This window comes from Vipera ursinii (genome assembly GCF_947247035.1).
Source record: "Vipera ursinii genome assembly, chromosome: 7".
Lineage (NCBI taxonomy): Eukaryota > Metazoa > Chordata > Lepidosauria > Squamata > Viperidae > Vipera > Vipera ursinii.
This window is the reverse complement of record NC_139521.1, coordinates 66,220,984-66,244,062: the sequence shown is the minus strand read 5'-3', so window position 1 is coordinate 66,244,062 and position 23,079 is coordinate 66,220,984. Positions and strand designations below refer to the sequence as shown.

General features: G+C 42.3%; 1 protein-coding gene across 2 annotated transcripts in view; it reads right to left on the bottom strand.

Moving 5' to 3' along the window:
• MAPK10 (mitogen-activated protein kinase 10) overlaps positions 1–20,621 on the bottom strand; it is a gene marked incomplete at both ends in the record, with an annotated part of 110,504 nt that extends 89,883 nt beyond the window's left edge. For both annotated transcript variants that reach the window (XM_083367565.1, XM_083367566.1), the window contains one exon: positions 20,556–20,621. In XM_083367565.1, the coding sequence (XP_083223691.1) occupies positions 20,556–20,621 (66 nt within the window). The remainder of the gene's footprint in view (positions 1–20,555) is intronic.
• Positions 20,622–23,079: the final 2,458 nt, after the last annotated feature.

Here is a 23,079-nt window from a genome sequence, read left to right as displayed (position 1 = left end):
CCTAATCCTTATCTTCAGTATCATTAATTGTCTATGGCAGCTTGTCTCAAATTGAAGAGAGAAATTTAATGCTAGGATCCCCAGCTAAAGTGGAGCTAAGGACCATGCTGGTGCAATGGTTAGAACGCAGTATTGCAGGCTAACTCTGCATTCCACTGTCAGGAGTTCTAACGTGACCGACTCAAGGTTAACTTAGCCTTCCATCCTTCCAAGGTCAGTAAAATGAGGGCCCAGACTGTTGGGGGCAATATGTTGACTCTGTAAACCACTTAGAGGGCAGTAAAGCACTATAAAGCGGTACATAAATCTAAGTGCTGTTGCTATTCTTGATCAAGCAAAGGTAAAGGTAAAGTTCTCCCTGTAAGTAGTGTCCAATTCTAGGGCACGATGCTCACCTCCATTTCTTGTTTGAGGAAGCCAGTGTTGTCCAAAGACAATTTCTGCGGTCATGTGGCCAGCATGGCTATACGCCAAAGCCACACAGAATGCTGTTACCTTCTACCTTCCCACAGAGGTGGTACCTATTATTCTACTCATATTTGCATGCTTTCGAACTGCTAGGTCAGGGGTAGGCAATACACAGGAATTCTGGGAGTTGAAGTCCACAAGTCATAAAAGAGCCAACATTGCCTACCCCTGTGCTAGGTGGACAGGAGCTGGAGCAAGTAACGGAAGCTTACCCTGTTGCATGAGCTGCCAGCTGGCAAGCTCAGTATCTTTAAGCCATTGTGTCCCTCCCGATCAAGCATCCCTAGATAAATACACTTACTCACCCCAAAGACGGAAAAAGAAAAAAAACAGCCTCCAGTGCCCAAGAAAAACTGATTAAATATCAGGGGAGAAAGAGTGTGTTTTCACTGCTAACACACTGCAACGGGCACATTTCAACTAATTCTCCTAGGAAGGAGTCAGGAGAAATGCTTTCTGGCAATAATTTATAAGTTACTATCAAGAGAATTAAAGTGGTTATCGCCATCAACACATGAACATCTCTCTAGGCAGTTATCACAGTCCCAACAAGGGCTACTATCAGTGGGTTGCCTGGATCTGTCTGAATCTGTACAATTTATTTGTCTTATTTTTGGCTCAACACTCCAAGCTTCAGAGCTAGTTGGAAGTATGCACCATTTGAATGTTAAGACTGCTGTCTTAACATCCCTCTGTAAGACGTTTAAATGCAGGATGGACACAACTGCTCAGCACTGCTTATCCTCCCAGGGAATTGATAAAAGAAAGGGTCCACGTTAGGATATTGAATTTAGTAGCTGGAACAGTAAAGTGTACAATAGGGCAGAACATACGTAGTTGTAGCTGATTGGTTGGAGGGTGCTCATGCATGAGGCAATCTACACTATGATTGGTTGCCGTTAAGTATAAAAGCAGGAGTTTCCCTTCCCCCCCTCCTTTTTCTTCTGTGTGTTCTGTATACTGTTTAATTTACCTCATGATGTTCTTGTATTCCTTACTATCTTGTGTTTTTTCTTTCCGGATGATGACAATACAAGTTTGTCTCTGACTTCATCTGGACAGCTGCTATGCAATTCCCTGACAGTACTCCTATGCCCACTTTGTCCAACACCTCTTCCAGTAGATCCCAACCCTTAGTGCAGACATGTCAAACACAAGGCCCGGGGGCCAGATCCGGCCCGCGCAGTGGTGTCTTGTGGCCCGCGAAGCCATCCTGGAAACAGGGAGGGAACGGCCCCCGCTGCCTTGGCCCTGGCCCAGAGACCCTCCTTCTGCCAGAGACCCTCAGATCTGTCCCACTCCTGCCCAGGCCCCCATAGGCACCCTTGATGCGAACGATGTAGAGCTGGCCACACCCACCCAGTAGGCCATACACACTTTAGCCACGCCCACCCAGTAGGCCACTCCCACCCTGGCCCTACCCACCCGGCCCCTTGAGGGCAACTGCAATGCTGATGTGGCCCTCAATGAAATTGAGTTTGACACCCCTGCCTTAGTGTGATGATATTTACGAACAAGAAGGGGAATCTTATGCATGCAATATCACAGTCTCTCCTTTGGATTCTTTTAGCGCATAATGGCTCCAACTATTCAGTAATCTGCACATTGATGTCATCAGCAATCTATGAATAAATATTTTATCAATATACATTAGTTATGGATGATTGTAAGAAATCACATCTTCCATTCAGCGAAATGTTTACTGTACAACTTTATGAGGTAGTGCTCATATCACAACTGCAATTTGGACTGACAACTCAAGTCATTAAACAAAACAGTTACTAAGTGAAACATTATATGACAACTGTGCTTATGATTTTAAACAGGACAATGCATACCAACCAATAGCAGTGGCAAGCACACAACTGAGGGAGAAATGCTGTGAAGGTCATAAAAGTGGGCATTGGTCACAAAGTTACATTTTCCTCACTGTCATAACTGCAAACGGTTGCTAAAATGCAGTCATAAAATAAGGACTACCTGTATTTGTATGCATGTGTGCGAATATATGTCTTGTATATATGTCTTCTATCTTCTGGACAGGTTATAGCTTTCTTTCTTTTTCTTGTCTTTTACAACTCTGTACATTCTTCTTCCTGTTTAGTATTTTAATGATATTAATAAAAATTCTCAACCAATTTGGCCAGTCACCTGAGTTTGCCTTACTAGATGTTCTTGCTTCAGCACAAATTCCCAAGATTTTGCCCTTACTTTTTGAGGGAAAACTAAAAAAAAAAAGTCTAATAGCAAAACAGAGCACCGAAGATAGCATATGGTAACTGCTGTCAGTAAACCAAGAAGGGAGGGACAAGGAGAGAGAATGAAGACTTCTGTGCTTTGGGGGACAAAGCCACAGAAGTCTTCATGGTCTCTCCTTGGCCCTCTGAAGTGCCGTATGTTAAATGGTTCCTGGATAATTGCCAAAAATGGCTTCCTCCTAATTGCCTTCCACTTTTCAGTGTGTTTATTTTTACCAGCCGCCCAGCAGGAACAGGCATTCAAAAGCCAGAGACGTGCATTTGTGGAATGGAGATGGAGGACGGGGGGAATGGTCTATAAATGCCAGAAGGAGATGTTGATGTGAACAAATTTGCAAATATAAGAAAGCCTGTGGGCTCTCTTATATTGTCTTTGTGTGAAGCCCCCGAACACTGCATGTTAGAAGAAGATGCAGTCACAAGTGTGCCAAGAAGGCACACTCAAGTCTGTGGTTGCAGGTGCTAGGAGTAAGCCTGCCATCTGTCTACTATGAATTGTGTTTTTTGGAAGCTTCCATCATAGTAACAAAAAGGGTTTCTGAGCATTATCACCTTACAAATGTAATTGTGAGAAAGTTGCACAATAAGAGGAACCACATGCCACTTTGACAGAGTAAATTAAACAAAAATATTTTTTAATACAGCATTACCCATATGGCCAATGACCTGGTACCGTTTCTGTCCAGAAGAATCAGAAGTCTGGAAAGCTTTAAAAGCAAACATATCTAACAATAAGCCATATGTGGTTCAACTGTAGTTCTGATTCAATGTAGCTCTTCTTTCTATACAAGAAGTTAAATCCTCCTAATGTTGGTCCAGTTGGTTAAATCCCAGAGAGACAATTTAACCCTAAATGTTTATAGACAAAGTTAAATTCTACCCAGACAGTTTTATCATGGGAATGTCTAGTTCTCCAACAAAATGAGTGTGAGAGAAAGGATGACTAAAAAAACAAACCACTCTATCTGAGAACTTCCTGGCAAGGCTTGGTAGCACCAAACAGATTTTATAAGCATGTCTGAGTGCAAGAAATGAGCCTACTGTTTGCCTACTGGCTCATTGCGTTTTGGGGGATGCTGTATATGGGGATTTTTCATCTTTAACTCTTGACAGTGGACAGTGTTGATATCCTGAATAGTTATGGCTCTTGGATTCATGATTCATGCTTGAAGAACATAGGGCAGCTGTAGCTAAGACGAGTTGCACACATGTGGTGTGCCAACTGCATCCATTCCAAGTCTGGGAGGCTTTGCTTAAGTCATTCATGCCTTTCTCAAGCTCAGCAACTTTCAGATGTGTGGTCTTCAACTCCCAGAATTCCCCAGCTAGCATATGAAAGTTGCTGAGGTTGAGAAACAATGCCTTAGTCACTTCCCAATTGGAAAACTGCAATGCACTGTACATGGGCCTGCATGTAAAGGTACTTGGAAGCATCAGCTAATGCCAAATGCATCAGTGCCCGCTTTTGGAGCACAAGGTTTATTTGAGTTACATTATTGTTACAAACCTCTTCATCGATTACTGCCTTGTCGTGGTGAAGGGGCTTGCATAATTCAGTGAAGCTATGAGCTAGGCCAGGGGTCAGCAACCTGAAACAGTGAAAGAGCCACTCGGAACTGGTTCCCTCACAAAAGGAAAAACTGGGAGCCGCAAAAAATGTGTGCACATGTGAGTACATGCACGCATGCGCAGAACAGGGTTTGACTGAAAAGTGGAGCCAAGGCGAGATATGCACCTACCCTGCATATTTGACTTGATTGAACTTTTTTAGTCCCACTTTTTTTTTTGGACTGCACATGGCAGAGGACTGGGAGCCACAGGAGATGGCTGAAAGAGCCGCATGCGGCTCCGGAGCCACGGGTTGCAGACCTGTGAGCTAGGCCGAGCAGGCCCACACAAGACGGACAGGTCATAGCAGAGAGTTCTGACAAAACGTGATCCACTGGAGAAGGAAATGGCAACCCACTCCAGTATCTTTGCCATGAAAACCCTATGGACAGTACCAAAACGCAAAACAATATGACACTGGAAGATGAGCCCCTCAGGTCGGAAGGCATCCAATATGCTACTGGGGAAGAGCAGAGGGCTAGTACTAGTAGCACCAGAAAGAATGAAGCGACTGGGACAAAGCCGAAAGGACGCTCAGCTGTGAATGTATCTAGTGGTGAAAGGAAAGCCTAATGCTGTAAAGAGTTTTTCTCCATAGGAACCTGGAATGTAAGATCCATGCATCAAGGCAAACTGGACGTGGTGAAACAAGAGATGACAAGACTGAACATCGAATCTTAGGAATCAGTGAACTAAATAATAATAATAAACTTTATTGTCAAAGTACAACATGTGTACATTGAGATTAGCTGAGCCTTCCCCAGTGCTCTCTCCCCCCAACACACAGTGAATTTAATTCAGATGACCATCAGGTATACTACTGTGGGCAAGAATCCCTCAGAAGAAATGGAGTAGCTTTCATAGTCAATAAAAGAGTAGGAAAAGCAATACTGGGATACAATCCCCAAAATGACAGAATGATCTCAGTTCGAATCCAAGGCAAACCATTCAATATCACAGTAGTCCAAGTCTATGCCCCAACCACCGGTGCTGAAGAGGATGAAATTGACCAGTTCTATGAAGCCCTACAGCACCTTATAGAACTAACACCAAAAAATGATGTCCTTATCATCACGGGGGATTGGAATGCTAAAGTAGGAAGCCAAAAGATAACCGGAATAACAGGCAAGTTTGGCCTTGGAGTACAAAATGAAGCAGGGTACAGGCTGATAGAATTTTGTCAAGAGAATATGATGTTCATAGCAAACACTCTTTTCCAACAACCCAAGAGACGGCTCTATACATGGACATCACCAGACAGTCAACACAGAAATCAGATTGACTATGTGCTCTGCAGCCAAAGATAGAGAAGCTCTATACAGTCAGTAAAAACAAGACCAGGAGCTGACTGGCTCAGACCATGAGCTTCTCGTTGCAAAGTTTAGGCTTAAACTAAAGAAAGTAGAGAAAAGCACTAGGCCACTCAGGTATGAATTAAATCATATCCCTGTTGAATATACAGTAGAGGTGACAAATAGATTTAAGGAATTAGATCTGATAGACAAAGTGCGTGAAGAACTATGGACAGAGGTTCGCAACATTGTACAAGAGATAGCAACTAAAACCATTCCAAACAAAAAGAAATGCAAGAAAGCAAAATGGCTGTCTGAGGAAGCTTTGCAAATAGCTGAGGAAAGGAGGGAAGCGAAAGGGAAGGGAAAAAAAGAAAGATACGCCCAATTGAATGCAGAATTCCAGAAAATAGCTAGAAGAGATAAGAATGCCTTCTTAAATGAACAGTGCAAAGAAACAGAAGAAAACAATAGAATAGGGAGGACTAGAGATCTCTTCAAGAAAATTGGAGAGATGAAGGGAATGTTTCATGCAAAAATGAGCATGATAAAGGATCAGAATGGCAGGGACCTAACAGAGGCTGAAGAGATTAAGAAGAGGTGGCAAAATTACACAGAACTATACAAGAATGAGCTTAACGTCCCTGATAACCATGATGAGGTGGTCACTGACCTCGAGCCAGACATCCTAGAATGTAAAGTGAAGTGGGCCTTAGAAAAACTGAGCGACAACAAAGCTAGTGGAGGTGACAGTATTCCAGCTGAGCTATTCAAAATCTTAAGACGATGCAGTAAAAGTGCTACACTCAATTTGCCAGCAAATTTGGAAAACTCAACAGTGGCCACAGGATTGGAAAAGATCAGTTTACGTTCCAATTCCAAAGAAAGGCAGTGCCAAAGAATGTTCAAATTATCGCACCACTGCACTCGTTTCACATGCTAGCAAAGTTATTGTCAGAATCCATTTATATCATATTCATAAATGGAATGTTTCAAACATATCCCATGGATTCTGCCATCTCCCGAAGAGAAGAGGATAGATGTGTATTGAACCGGCAATAGGCATTTCAAAGGAAAGGAGAAGCCTTTTGAACTGGGGAAACAAAAGGGGGGGCTAGCATCTGGCTTTTGTCACGGTAGACAGCAATAAACAAAAGGGTCCTAACTTCCTTTTTCCCACGAGATGGATGATACGAGAGGAAGGATGGGGGACTGACCAAATGGGGATTAAGGGGGGTTAAACCGGGAACTCTTTATAAGGATTTACATCGTGGAACCATTAAGTCCTGTCTCATTTCCTACAACCGAGCATGTCATAGTAAAGATTTCTTTTGGACTAAAAACCTGACTCCAAGAGTTTTTGTCTTCCTAAGACGTGGTTTGGGGTGGGTCCTGACATTAGACAGGGCTTGCAACGAAAGTCAACCCGAGAAGAAGAACCTTACCGGGGGACTTTGCAAATAAATATGATGTCTGACGATGAAGCAAGAAGGGAAGAAAGCCCCACGGAGAAGGAGCCTTCCTCCCAGCCGAACTCCCAGAAACATTGGGAAGCTGAAGCATCATATTCCTCCTGGGAGGAAACGGCGGAGCAGCACGAACAAAAACCTCGGTGGTCGATGGGCGTTGGAAGGAAAAGTGAGTGGGAAAAGGCTTCGAGAGAAGTGACCCTGAGACGGAGCGACCACCAACCGGAATGGAAACAAGAGATGGAGAACTCCCTGCACGCCAGTGAGGAAGAGCGGATTCTGGAAAAAGCTATTGACTTGATGAAAACAACCCTGAGCTCACTAAGGGAGGAGAGAGCTGGAAACCACAACACCTGGGGTCGCAACTGGAGGGGTAACGGAAGGGATCCAACACCTGAAACCCCAGGGCTGTCCAATGGAACAGGAGCCGCTGACTCAGCGGTACCCCTCCCCCAGACCCACAGATGGGGATCGAGATGAGGAGCGATACACTCTGCGGCGCAGACAACGATCCAGCCAAAGATTCCCACCCCTGGAAGCAAAATTCAAGGGGGAGCCATCACGACTGGGATTTTTCCTAACCCAAGTCCTCAGCTACATGGAAGAGTACGGACGGGACATCCCCAGTGACAAAACATGCATCCGAATTGTGCAATCTGCCCTGGACGGGACGGCCGCAGACTGGGTGGTGAACCTGCATGACTCCAATGCCCCAGAACTCAACGACTTCAACCGATTCATGTCATCCTTGAGGCGACGATTCGAGGACCCTTTGGCTGACCGTAAGGCCCGGGAGAGAATCAAGACGGTGAGGCAGGGCAGGAGAACAGTGGCCGAATATACCCAAGAATTCCGAGCCATCGCCAGCAAGCTGAACTGGCCAGAAGACATCCTCCTCAGCCATTTCAAAGACGGTCTAAACTACGACCTGTATGACGCTTGCCTGCCTCGGGGAGACCCCTACCATCTCGATGACTGGTATGTCCTGGCAGAGGAAGTGGAAATAGACCTATTGAAAAGACAACGCAGAGGAAAACCATGGGGCCGCCCGCCACTCGAGCAAACACGTGAGGGGGAAAACCCACTGGCCACGGCTAAAAAATCAAAGGGATGTTTCAATTGCGGGAGAGAGGGCCACCGTGCTGCAGAATGTCGTTCGAAAGCCCCTCCACGCAAAACAGAGGCACCATCTTCCAAAAAGCTGGGGAAGTCTCAAGGCAACCCAAAAGAATCTTCCATGAAGGGGACAGAGGTTGTAGAGTCCACAATTTCTGCCAAAACCTGGGATTGGACTCCGGCCTACACTGCAGGGGCGGTGGACACCTCGGAAGACAGCTCAGAGGGAGAACCTTTGGTAAGTGGACCAAACTAGACCTGAGGGAAGCATACTACCGTATTAGGATTAAGGAAGGAGACGAATGGAAAACTGCATTCAACTGCCCAATGGGGTGCTATCAATTCAAAGTATTGCCATTTGGACTGCAAGGGGCCCCCGCAGTCTTTATGCAATTAATTAATGACGTACTGAGAGAGCACCTATATAAGGGGGTCCTGGTTTACCTCGATGACATCCTTATCTTCACAGAAACCAAAGAGGAACATATCAAACTAGTCAGAGCAGTCCTGAAAAAGTTGCGGGCTGCCCATTTATATGCTAAATTATCGAAGTGTGAATTTCATCAGGAAAAAATCGACTACCTGGGATATCGCATATCCCCAGAGGGCATCGAAATGGACCCAGAGAAGGTCAGGGCAGTACTAGAGTGGGCACCCCCCCGCACACGGAAGCAACTGCAAAGTTTCCTGGGGTTTGCAAATTTCTACCGCCAATTCATCCCTGCATTTGGCCAAATAGCCATGCCCCTCACAAATTTGTTGAAAACGAAGGGGGGGTCACCCGTGAAACCCAGCCAGCCTCTGAAATGGTCAATGGAATGTCAAGCAGCATTTGAGAGGCTAAAGAGACTCTTTTCTGCGGAACCTGTACTTAAACACCCAGATCCCAACAAACCTTTTGTAATACAGGCAGATGCGAGCGACGTAGCAGTCGGAGCCGTATTACTACAAGAAAATGATGAGGGGGCGTTGCAACCTTGCGCATATACATCCAGGAAACTTACAGAAACTGAACAACGATGGCCAATATGGGAGAAGGAAGCATTCTCATTAAGGTGGTCATTATTAACTTGGCGTCAATTTTTGGAAGGAAATAAAATACCTTTCCAAGTCTGGACTGACCACAAAAATTTAGAAGCACTAAAAACGCCCAGGAAGCTCACTCCTAAGCAAGCCCGCTGGTCCCAACACTTTCACCGATTCAATTTCACTCTCAAACACTTACCGGGGGGAAAGAACTTCCTGGCAGATGCATTATCCCGCATGCCCCAATATAACAGCACAAGAGTTACTGACTTTAAACCACTTGTACCGGAACAACAACTGGCAGCACCAGTCACCACCAGGGCACAAGGAAAAATGAAGCCGAAGGTAGATAGCCAAACTGGAATAGAATTCAGGAAATCTTTGGAAAGTGATGAATGGTTCCAGAAAAATAAACATGTGTGCACAATTAAAGATGGACTGCCGTGGGTGGGGGAGAAGCTATATATACCGGCCACACAGAGAATCAATTTCATGCAACTGTGCCATGATACAAAATCAGCAGGACACTTTGGCTTTGTAAAAACCTTACACTTAACTAAAAGGCAATTTTGGTGGCCATCTATGAAAAAGGACATAGAAAGCTATGTGGGTAGCTGTCAAATTTGCGCAATGGCCAAGAGGTTACAAGGGAAATCGCCAGGACTGTTACAACCAGTGGCGAATCCCTCAGCCCCATGGAAAGAAATAGCCATGGATTTTATTGTGGAACTACCAGAAAGCAACGGAAACACCGTTATCTGGACTGTTACTGATCTGTTCTCTAAGCAAGTCCATTTCATACCTTGCCCAAAAATTCCTACTGCAAAAACATTAGCAAAACTTTTTGTACAACATATTTACAGATTGCATGGGGCACCACAACGCATCATATCTGACAGGGGGGTGCAATTTACCTCAGCATTCTGGAAGGAATTTTTATCTCTGTTAGGAACCACCCAAGGACTGACATCTAGTCATCACCCTCAGGGTAATGGGCAAGCAGAAAAGGCTAACTCTGTACTTGAACAATATTTAAGATGTTATGTACATTTTCAGCAGAACAATTGGACAGACCTGCTGCCTTTCGCAGAAGTGGCATATAACAACGCAATTCACTCCAGCACAGGTTACACTCCTTTTCAAGTAGCCACAGGCCAGAGCTTCAACCCCATACCTGATCTAACTCCAAAAGAACCGGTAATTCCAGAACTAAAGGAATGGATTGCTCAGTTACAATACACCTGGCCTATTGTCAGAAAAGCATTAACAGAGGCTAGATTAGCACACAAGACACAGGCAGACAAGAAAAGATCTGATCCCACACCGTTCAAGGTGGGAGAGATGGTATATCTGTCTACAAAATACCTTAAGTCTCTCCAACCCTTTAAAAAACTAGGACCAAAATACATTGGACCTTTTCCAATTAAAAGAATCATAAACCCAGTAACAGTTGAATTAGAACTACCTAAAAATCTTAGACGAATACACCCAATCTTTCACTGCAGTCTAATAAAGAGAGAACAACAATCTCCCCTACGAACAAAAATTCCACCACCACCACCTCCCATCATGGTGGAAGGAGAACAACATTTCGAGGTGAAGGAAATTCTGGATTCCAGGAGACATCATGGAACAACTCAATATCTAGTGGCTTGGAAACACCTCCCCTCCTCAGAAAATGAATGGGTCAGCAAACACCACGTTAAAGCACCAAAGCTGCTTAAGAGATTTCATACAGAATATCCAAACAAACCGAGTTAACATTTACACATGTTTTTTTTTCTTCTCTTTTCTTTTCTCCCCCTACAGATGGACATATCTTTCTTCTAAGGAGAGCGGACTGTCAGAATCCATTTATATCATATTCATAAATGGAATGTTTCAAACATATCCCATGGATTCTGCCATCTCCCGAAGAGAAGAGGATAGATGTGTATTGAACCGGCAATAGGCATTTCAAAGGAAAGGAGAAGCCTTTTGAACTGGGGAAACAAAAGGGGGGGCTAGCATCTGGCTTTTGTCACGGTAGACAGCAATAAACAAAAGGGTCCTAACTTCCTTTTTTCCCACGAGATGGATGATACGAGAGGAAGGATGGGGGACTGACCAAATGGGGATTAAGGGGGGTTAAACCGGGAACTCTTTATAAGGATTTACATCGTGGAACCATTAAGCCCTGTCTCATTTCCTACAACCGAGCATGTCATAGTAAAGATTTCTTTTGGACTAAAAACCTGACTCCAAGAGTTTTTGTCTTCCTAAGACGTGGTTTGGGGTGGGTCCTGACAGTTATGCTTAAAATCCTACAAGCGAGACTCCAGCAGTATGTGGATCGAGAACTACCAGAAGTACAGGCAGGATTTTGAAGAGGCAGAGGAACTAGAGATCAAATTGCCAACATATGCTGGATCATGGAAAAAGCTAGGGAGTTCCAGAAAAACATCTACTTCTGCTTCATTGACTAAGCTAAAGCCTTTGATTGCGTGGATCACAACAAACTGTGGCAAGTTCTTAAAGAGATGGGAGTACCAGACCATCTTATTTGTCTCTTGAGAAATCTGTATGCGGGCCAAGAAGCAACAGTGAGAACTGGACACGGAACCACTGATTGGTTCAAAATTGGCAAGGCTGTATACTGTCGCCCTGCCTATTTAACTTATATGCAGAGCACATCATGAGAAAGGCAGGGCTAGTTGAATCAAAAGTTGGAATTAAGATTGCCAGGAGAAATATTAACAACCTAAGATATGCAGATGATACCACTCTAATGGCAGAAAGTGAAGAAGAACTAAAGAGCCTCTTGTTGCGGGTGAAGAAGGAGAGTGCAAAAGTTGAATTGAAACTTAACATTAAGAAAACCAAGATCATGGCATCTGGCCCTCTCAATTCCTGGCAAATAGATGGCGAAGAAATGGAGGTAGTGACAGATTTTATTTTCCTGGCCTCCAAGATCACTGCAGATGGGGACTGTAGCCAAGAAATTAAAAGACACTTGCTCCTGAGGAGGAAAGCCATGGGAAACCTAGACAGCACACTAAAAAGCAGAGACATCAATCACCCTGTCAACAAAAGTTCGTATAGCTATGGTCTTCCCAGTTGCAATGTATGGCAGTGAAAGTTGGACCATAAGAAAGGCTGAGCACCAAAGAATTGAGGCCTTTGAACTATGGTACTGGAGAAGACTCCTGCAAGTCCCTTGGACTGCAAGGCGATCAAACCAGTCAGTCCTAGAGGAGATCAACCCCGACTGCTCTTTAGAAGGCCAGATCATGAAGTTGAAGCTCAAATACTTTGGCCACCTAATGAGAAGGAAGGACTCACTGGAGAAGAGCCTAATGCTGGGAAAGATTGAGGGCAAGTGAAGAAGGGGATGACAGAGAATGAGGAGGCTGGATGGGGTCACTGAAGCAGTAGGCATGAGCTTAAATGGACTCCAGAACATGGTAGAGGACAGGAAGGCCTGGAGGAACATTGTCCATGGGGTCGCAATGGGTCGGACACAACTTCGCAGCTAACAACAACAACATTGTTACAAAGTCACCCTGGATCCCAGCAGGCTTCTGGGTACAATTCAATGTTCTGGTTAAAACTTTATAAACCTACATGGAAGAGGGCCAAAGGTTTCTACAGGTCCCAGCAAATCTGACAAGTGAACTTGCTTTGGGTCTCATCTGTAAAAGGTGAGATTTAATTTTCATCATTTTTAAATACACTTTTTGTTATTTACAATGATCTATGTAAGATAGGCAACCATATCCATTTATTAAAATAAATTAATTCCCCAAAGTATTTATGGCATGATTGGCCAGAATTACCAGCAAGATTTGATCATACGAGTGGCTGACTGGATTACCCTAAATATATTATGCGAACAAAGTTTTATCTCAGGTTATTTCACAGATAATTATTTTTCAGGTAAATCAGAAAAAATTAGAGGTTCTTGGATAAACCCAGGAGTCATGGTCCCTAATCTATTTCAATACTCTGTTGCAAGACAGAGTCAATAATTCATTATTAGCCTTTTGTCTTCCAACACAACTAAGCACTATACACAGTATAATATAAATGAGAAAAGAAAGTGTGCTATTCTAAATGTGTCAGTTCCAAACATTCATGTTAACTGAGAGTAAAAATAAAAACGTTGAGCTCATCAGTTTTTCTGGTTTCAGCAAAATTCCATGCTGTGTTTTTGGTCATTATATGAACTATGCTGCACAATTTTATTTTATGATGACTTAACTAATTATCATGTAATGCTAAGCTTAGCAAGGTGTATTTTATTATACGTTGGCTTTCAGACTTACTACAATTTATAGTAATAATAAGGAACGCGGTGGCTCAGTGGGTTAGGACGCTGAGCTTGTCGATCAGAAAATCGGCAGTTTGGCAGGTCGAATCCCGAGTGCCGCATAGCAGAGTGAGCGCCTGTTACTTGTCCCAGCTTCTGCCAACCTAGCAGTTCGAAAGCACGTAAAAATGCAAGTAGAAAAACAGGGGCCACTATGGTGGGAAGGTAACAGCATTCCGTGCGCCTTTGGCGTCTAGTCACACCAGCCACATGACCACGGAGATGTCCTCAGACAAGCGCTGGCTCTTCGGCTTTGAAACGGAGATGAGCACCGGCCCCTAGAGTTGGAAATGATTAGCACGCATGTGCGGGGGAACCTTTACCTTTACCTTTATAGTAATAATAATTTAATTGGTATCCAGAAATGAACATCATACAGCTCATCAATATCTTGAATTCTTGGTTCACTTTGTGATTCCTAATAAACTGTGGTTGAAGCTTTCTGCTTGAATGGATGCATCAGTTTTGAGTTTTTATAATTAAAAATATTGTGCAGACAGATCTTTGCCATCATAACCAACTCTGTGGTATATCTTCAAGCAAAACCCAAACTGAAAGAAACTGATTTTCAGAAGGGAAATGGAAATACTTTAATTATTTACTTCATGAAACCTGGTTCTAGAAGCTGACCCATTTCTTTGAACTATTTTTTCCATTTTGATAGCAAAGAATTGGTGGATGATACATTGATACAGTGTCAGCATGGCTGTTACTTAGGGAAATACTTAAAATGAGACTTGCTCGAGTTCTTGCAATAATAAAACATTTCATATAATGAGTCTTAACATTTATATATTTTTATTTTCATATTCTTTTCCTTGCTATTAATGCGTTTGAATGTTTTATGATGTATGATGTTTGCTGTTTAAATTCTTTTAATATTTTCACAAACCTTGCAATCTACTCACAAAACTGTACTTAATGCTGTTTTAAATATTAAAACTCAGTAAGGAATTGGGAGTAGATAAAGTTGGCAAAGTTAAGTCCACAACTGGGGAAAATTACTTTCAGTAAGTAAATTCAGTAGATGTGAGTTCAATACATTTAGAATAGGAAAAGTTGAATGTATGGCCATGAGAAGATCATTTAATGGCCAATGATGTCACTCTGGGAATTTAATCATGCTTTTTATGATTACATAACATCCTTCAAAGAGGTGAAGAAGTAGGTAGATGACTGAATATAACTTACTCTGGGAGCTATGAACTACTTCTCTTGAGAATCTTGGTTTATTTTCCCTTCTAGCAATGTAGGTTAGGAATAGTTGTGTCCCTGGCTTTCCTCAAGTTCATCAGAATAAATGAATAAATATAAGGAACAATGTTCTCTGGTAGATGTATTCTTTAAGATGGAGCCAGTTTCAGGTTTAATCCTTGGCAGTTCAACAAGGAAGAAATAGTAGACAAAATACATATTTGGCTGAAGAACTTGAAGCACCACTACAAGTCAAGAATACAGATTAGAGTAGAGTATAGAGTAGAGTAGAGTAGAGTAGAGTAGAGTAGAGTAGAGTAGAGTAGAGTAGAGTAGAGTAGAGTAGACTAGACTAGACTAGAATAGAATAGAATAGAATTGGAGGTCTTCTAGTCCAGCCCCATGCTCAAGCAGGAGAACCTATACCATCTCAGACAAGTGACTGTCCTTAAAAACCTCCAGTGATGGAGCACCCACGATTTCTGAAGGCAAAGCTGTTCCACTGGTTAATGGTCCTCACTGTTAGGAACTTTCTCCTTAATTCCAGGTTGCTTCTTTCTTTGATCAGTTTCCAACCATTGTTTCTTATCCTGCCCTCTGGTGCTTAGTTGGCTCACTAGTTAGCTAAAACACCTGATCTCATATCATTGTGCTTTATCTTTCCACTTAATGTGCAAGGCTAACCACAGGGCACTGAAATCCTGTGCAAACAGAAAAGTTTCCTAAAGCAGATGGCAAGCATTCTCTTTATCAGATGGGTAAGTGTTTCTGTTTCTTTCCCAAATTATACTTCCACATATTAAATTTAAATATTGACTAAGTTCTGGTTTTAAACAAGCATTAAGGGAAAAATACTAGATGCAAAGGACTGATGGAATATCCAGATGGTGAAATATACAAAACAATATTTCTAAACCTGAAAAATGTGTCATTAGTGCACTAACAGAGCAATTGTCAACTGACAGTCTTTGGATACAACAATTTTATCTGGCCCTTGGTGGTACTATCAGATTTTAATCAAAATACTGTATGATAAAAAAAATGGCTTGAAGCATTTCTTTGAAAAAGACATTTCTAATATCAAAGTTAGGGTTATGCTTTTTTAAACATACATTCTTAGCCTAAGATCTTTCCAAAGTTCACTGATATTTATATTCAGTTACACTTCAGGCAGCTGTTATTTTTAGTCAGCAAATGTTAAAATCAAATGTTAAAACATTATCAAGTTTGGAACCTTATAACCGCAATTCTCTGGCAATGGACTCAATCACTTCAAAACCAATAAGATGGTGATGATGGAATGGATTACAAAGAACATGAAACGACCAAAAGCATCCTGGCAATTTAATGCATTTTATGTGCAACATTATGTGAGATTGTTCCATGTTAACAGAATATAAATAGAATAACAAGGCCAAACCAACCTTTCTCTAGTTTATTGCAGGGGAGAAAAAACACTGAAATAATGAGAGCTTTTATTCTGATGCCTTTATGCATCGGAATTTAAAAGAATGTCAAGAAAATTTAATCCCATTACTATTAGTAATTCCCTTACTCAATAATGTCATACTCTTAATTTAACTTATTTTATTGGAAATTGTTTCTCAAGGAAAACTAAGTGCAGGAGACCCTGAATTAACCCTGGTAACTCCTACATAGAGACTGGCAGAGGAAAATATTGTAGGGCAATCATTATATGGTTGCTTGTGTCAACTTTGCTTGGGTGGGAGTTATATAAAGGTGCCAGAAACCTGGGATACTAATTTGAAAACTCCCCTTATTTAATGACTAAATAGTACTTAGGTTATTTGGGATTGCCACACTATGTGCTATTTAAAATACATTCTAATGTAAGTATATTTACAACTTACATTATTGTATAGGATTTGAAAACTAAAATGTGATTAAGAGTGCACGGAATGCTCTTGTAGCAACTGTCATAAGCTTCTGAAAGCAGCTGTATCTTTTCCCAGGATCAAGCAGCTGTCCTCTACAGTTATAACATGATCTCAGGAAAACAAATGTTTGGTTTAAGTCAGTGTTTCTCAACCCTACCACTTTAAGCTGGCTGGGGAATTCTGGGAGTTGAAGTCCACCTAGCTTAAAGTGGCTAAGATTGAGAAACACTGGTTTAGGTAATTGCAGAGTGTTCCTACATGGATATCCGCACATGCTTCAGTGATCTACTTGCCTATCCAAGGTATGCACCAGCTTTAGGTATAGACACAAGCCATATGTCTAATCATGAGGGAACATGAAATAGACACAATTCTAAAACTTTCATGGGGCAGAAAGAATTGCTGTATGTCAAAGAAAGTGATGCTAGAATTATTCTGCCAGCGGTCAATTATAAGCTCAAACAAGCCAAGAGCCAGAACACTTTGAACAGAACTGGGGCCATGTTTCTCGTTCAATTAAAGTGTTCAACATTCTGCCTGCAGCATTTAGCATCACTTGCAAACTCATTTCAAAGAAATGAGGTCATTTGCTCTTTGACTGGGAGAAATAGCAATTTTAGAATTTTACTTCAGTGCCATCATATAGATACAAGGTATTTCACACAGTAGCTGTGGTTCAGAACAACGCCTGAGGTGTCCTCTACTAGTATTATCAATTTTCTTGCACTTCTAGATGCTGCTTACGCAACAATGGTACTTGAAGTAGGGAAGTAGAATATGTGGTGGCATGGGGCAGCTGGCAAGGAAAGAGAAAAGTAGAAGACACCAGTGGTCAGCATCTCTACCACATTTCCTGGAAGAGGTCACTAGTAAAGGAGCCAAAAATAAAACTGCCAATACCTTTATGCTTTTAGCAGAGTTATGACTCAACCATGTTCAGAACCTGTTGGATAATGCTGCATGCCATCTTTGTTCGTATTTTTGCAGCCATTAGGTTTCTTCCAATTTTTGTAATCATGGATCTGCTTTGATCATTATTGGTGCAACACCATATTCATTGTTACAGTTTAAATGCAGTGTTAACATTATAGAAGATGAATGAGAAAATTTGAGGAAGACAAGTGAATGGGCACAAGGGAAATCAGCTGGAAAGATCAACAAGAGAGCTACTATGAAGGCTTTAGGTTGCCAAGGAGTAGCAAGAACATTGATTATTTCAACACTAGTCATAACTAGGAGGTCCTTTGCCTAGCAGAGAAGGCAAAACTCCTGGGACCCATTAAATGTAAATCCCTAGCCAAAGATGCAGCATGCCTTCCCTGTGAGGTCTGATTGGGTGATCCGATATACGCAGCAAAAGGTAGTCCCTCAAATACTGTGAGTCCCATGCCACGAAAGACTTTAAGGTTAAAACCAGTACCTTGAACTGGACAATGCAGCTTGTGAAGTAGAGGTGTAACATGTGCTGTCCTAGGAGCATACATAATTGCCTGTGCTGCTGCATTCACAACCCCAGAGGCTTCCAGACGCTCTTCAGGGGCAGCTCCATGTAGAGTGCATTGGAGCAATCCAATCTGGAGGTGACTAGGACAAGAATGACTGTAAACAGGGCCTGCCAATCCAGGAACGGATGCAACTGGCACACAAGACGAACTTGTGTGCAAAGGCCCTCCTAGCCATGACTGCCACCTGCTCCTCAAACAGGAATCGTGATTCTAGAAAGACCCTCAGATTGTGCACTGGGTCTGAGCAATCCCATTTAACTCCAAAGATGGCATAGTCCTCAAGTCTGTGAGCCCCCAAAATCAAAGCCCCCCCAGTCTTTCCAAGATTCAGGTGAAACCTGTTGTCTCCCATCCAGACCCTCACAGCCTCCAGCAATGGAGACAAGACATTCGTGGCATCACTTAATTTGACACAGTGGAGATGCATAATTCTAGATACTTTTTGGCATAATCATATAAAGCAGCAGTCCCCAAATTTCCATCTTTGCAGACCACCAGCCACAGTGGCGGGGGCAGGGGGGAGAGGGGATAGTTGCGTGTGCACAGCAGGCGAGCGCACTTGTGAGCGCAACTCCATTTGTGCGAGCAATAGGTATGTTTGTGGGCTGTGCATACAAGCATGAGCTCTTGTCACTCATACAAGTGGAACTGTGCACACAAGCGTGCTCGCCTACCACTTGTGTGGCCCGGTTCCGAACAGGCCACAGCTCTTGGTATAAAGAATAAGATAGAACTTATTGTTAATCTTTTTTCTCCTTCCCTTAATTCTACATTTAGGCAAGAAAAACCAAATGCACAGGTATAGTATAGGTGGTACCTTGCTCAATAGTAGTAACTGTGAGAGGGAGCTCAGAGTCCTAGTGGACAATCACTTAAATATGAACCAGCCATGTGCTACAGCTGCCAAAAAAGCCAACGCAGTGCTAGGCTGCATTAACAGAGGAATAGAATCAAGATCACGTGAAATATTAATACCACTTTACAATGCCTTGGTAAGGCAACACTTGGAATACTGCATCCAGTTTTGGTCACCACGATGTAAAAAAGATGTCGAGACTCTAGAAAGGGTACAGAGAAGAGCAACAAAGATGATTGGGGGACTGGAGGCTAAAACATATAAGGAACGGTTGCTGGAATTGGGTATGTGTAGTTTAACAAAGAGAAGGGTGAGGGGTGACATGATAGCAGTGTTCCAATATCTCAGGGGCTGCCACAGAGAAGAGGGAGCCAAGCTATTCTCCAAAGCACCTGAAGGCAGGACAAGAAGCAATGGATGAAAACTAACCAAAGAGAGAAACAACCTAGAACTAAGGAGAAATTTCCTGACAGTTAGAACAATTAATCAGTGGAACGACTTGCCTCCAGAAGCTGTGAATGCTCCAACACTGGAAGTTTTTAAGAAGAGACTGGCCAGCCATTTGTCTGAAATGGTATAGGGTTTCCTGCCTGAACAGAGGGTTAGACTAGAAGACCTCCAAGGTCCCTTCAAACTTCTTCTTCTTCTTCTTCTTCTTCTTCTTCTTCTTCTTCTTCTTCTTCTTCTTCTTCTTCTTCTTCTTCTTCTTCTTCTTCTTCTTCTTCCTCCTCCTCCTCCTCCTCCTCCTCCTCGTTTCTCATTATTATTATTAATAATAATAATAATAATGATAATAATTTTGATTTCTTCATTTTTTAAAATCTTTTTTCTCTAACTTTCTTTTACATTTTTTTGTTTATCTTTTATCTAAAAATGTTCAATATTTTTTAAAAAAAACTTGAATTGTTAAGATAATAGCAATTATTTTATTAACCAAAACCTGAAGCAGAGAACTTCTTTTAAAATCTCCCTTTTCCAATTGAAGACAGTGAGAGAAAAATTTCCTCCAGCAGGTCTGGTATAAAACTGCATGTTCAATGAGGGCATGACTATACATGGAAAATATACAGTTAACTGTACTCCTTCCAGGCCTATGCATATACTTGGATAACATCTTCTAGATTTATTGGTTTTACCCTTTTAGACTTACGACTATAGTTGAGCATGGAATTATGGTTGTAAGTCATGTAAATTGTTAAGCGGTTCTCCAAATAACTGGGCCTGATTTTACAATCTTTTTTGCAGTGGTAATTTCAAACTATCACTAAGTGACTGGGATCCTCATTGTGCAATGGCCTACCCTGAGATTTAAACATTCTGTTAAATCCTATGCTCCAGTCACTTCCACATTTTAGCACCATGAATTCCAGCCAACATAACTAATGATAGAATGAAACAGATGAAGTGGTTGTTATATAGACTTGCAGTCACATATATGATTGATACAAAATACTGATGACAAAATATGTAAGTACAAGTATATACTGTACCTTGTTTTACCTGTAAGGAACACACACCTGACAAAAGGCAATCTTCACATCCAGAGTAGGCTCACTGCAGTAATGTAAGAAATGGCGGCTCATAAATATCTGAAATTCAAGGAACAATGGCATAAATATATTTCATCCAAACTGGATTTATTTATAATGCTGTCTCAGTATATTTAATATCTATGATATTGGTTCAATTGTAAAGAAAATACGAAGTTAGCTTTTAAATTAAGGTTTAAGGTTAAGGTTTCTTCAAGACCAAACCTTTGTTTTCCTATAGGAAAGATCTTTTCAGCTTATGAGCACAAGTATCAGTGAAGGAGAATATTTGCAGGAAAACAAATTAGCAGCATAGCCGAGCTGGAAGGGACCTTGAAGGTCTTCAAATCCAACTCTCTACTCAAGCAGAAAACCCTATGCCATTTCAGACAAGGTTCTTAAAAACCTCCAGTGTTGGAACACCCATAACTTCTGGAGGCAAGTTGTTCCACTGATTAATTGCCAGGAAATTCCTCCTTTGTTCTAGGTTGCTTCTCTCTTTGATTAGTTTCCATCCATTGCTTCTTGTCCTTCAGGTGCAACCAACAACCAAGCTCAGAGCACAAGTATGTTTAGCTAGCCCAGGGGTAGGCAACCTTGGCTCTTTTATGACTCATAGACTTCAACTCCCAGAATTCCTGAACCAGCCATGCTGAGGGGAAGGGAGAGATTTCCAAGCTGACCCATGCTGGCTCAAGGATTCTGGGAGTTGAAGTCCATGAGTTATAAAAGAGCCAAGGTTGCCTACCCCTGACAGTTCTGGCAATCTGACTATTCCTAATTTAGTGAGCAAGACTGACAGCATAATTGCCTAGATGGCAATGAGCAGGATGCACAGCAAAGGGACGATTCAGGGCCTCCAAAGAGAACAAGGGAGCTACCAAACAACAAAGAGACAGAGTAGAAGTTAAAATTGGCTTGTGGGTTGGACTCGGAAAGAATTGTTTCTGTCAGTTTCCAACATACAATCCTTGCACTGCAGAAAATGATAAGATGCAGCTTTCTGAAACATGTGGAATGTTTTCCAGAGCTGCCCCTGGATACTTACTACTGCTTAGCATGATTCATTCATAACGAGACCGGCTGAGATATGACTAGCTAGGTAGGAGTATGTGAATAATTTGTAATGCTACTGAGGGACCCATGTCTCTGTTTGCATGCACAGACAATTCTGCCAGAAACCCCCCTTCCACATTATTTGCACAGCCATACTAGCTAGTACAGTCACAAACCTACAAATCCTACTCTATGCAGCATTAGCATGTGTCCCTTAGTTGTTTGAAATATTATTGGGAATTATTATTTTTTGCCCTCATACATATCAAGCTTACTTATGCCTTGTTTATACAAAAACTAAAGTTAAAAAAGCACAACAGCACACCCAGTTCCAAGCAGTAACCCAATAATAATTCAGCAATGTTATTAAATGCTTGAATTAAATATCAAAGAAAACAAAGAATATGTGCTTAAAATAGGCCCCGGTAGATTCTTCTACAAGCCAACAAAAGTCAACAGATTATACTGCAGCAAACGGTTCTGAACAGGCAGCAGCTATCGTTCAGTAGTAGAGTACTGATTTGCATGTAGAAGATCCCAGGTTGTACCCATTTGCATTAATATCTAAAATAAGGGTGGGCAGACAATAACCGTAAAGATATATAACAAAAGAAAAACCTTACTACAGGTAGTCCTCGAGGCATGACCATGTGTTCGGCAACCAAAGTTATGATGGTGCTGAATGAGGACCGATCTGCAGTTACAGCATTCAGTATATAAGTCTAAGTGCTATTCCCACAGTCTTGTGATCATGTAAGGATTTTACATGGCTCACAATTACAACATTGTGGCAAACAGCAGTTATTTGATCATCAATGAGAAAGCCAGCAGGGATGATTGCAAGTCACTCGCTTAAATCCTTCCTCTTCCGCCATGCTAAGGTGTACGAGATCTCGTACTCTCGTACTCCCTAGCACCCATCAGCTGGCCCACCTGTGCTCAGTGGCACCTGTCCACAACCCTGCCTGTGGCCCCTGCTTCCATCTATGCTCAGTACAGGTAGTACAGTTCATTTAGTGACCGTTCAAAGTTACAACGGCACTGAAAAAAAGTGACCATTTTTCACAGTTACAACCTTGGAATCATCCTCAAAATCATGGGATCTGGTTTATCTCGAGCAGTAAAGAGAGAGACAGTGGCTTCAGCTCAAACATTTATTTAACTCAGCCCGGACGGGGCAAAACTGTACAACAAGCCTTTATATAGGCAACTGTCAAACGGGTCAACAAATCAGGGACGGGAGTTTTCCCGCCGAGGGACCGTGCCCAATAATCAGCTGGCAGCTTTTGACATTTCCCCAGTGATAGCGCATGCGCTGCTGAGCTGGGGAACCCTGTCAGCTGGCTGCTGCTTCAGCTGGGGCCCCAGGTAAACCTGGCTGGCATTTTGACAGCTAGCGGCTGTCAGTTGGCTGGTGTATCTGCGCGTGCGCGACTTTGGCAGCTCTCGGCTGCTG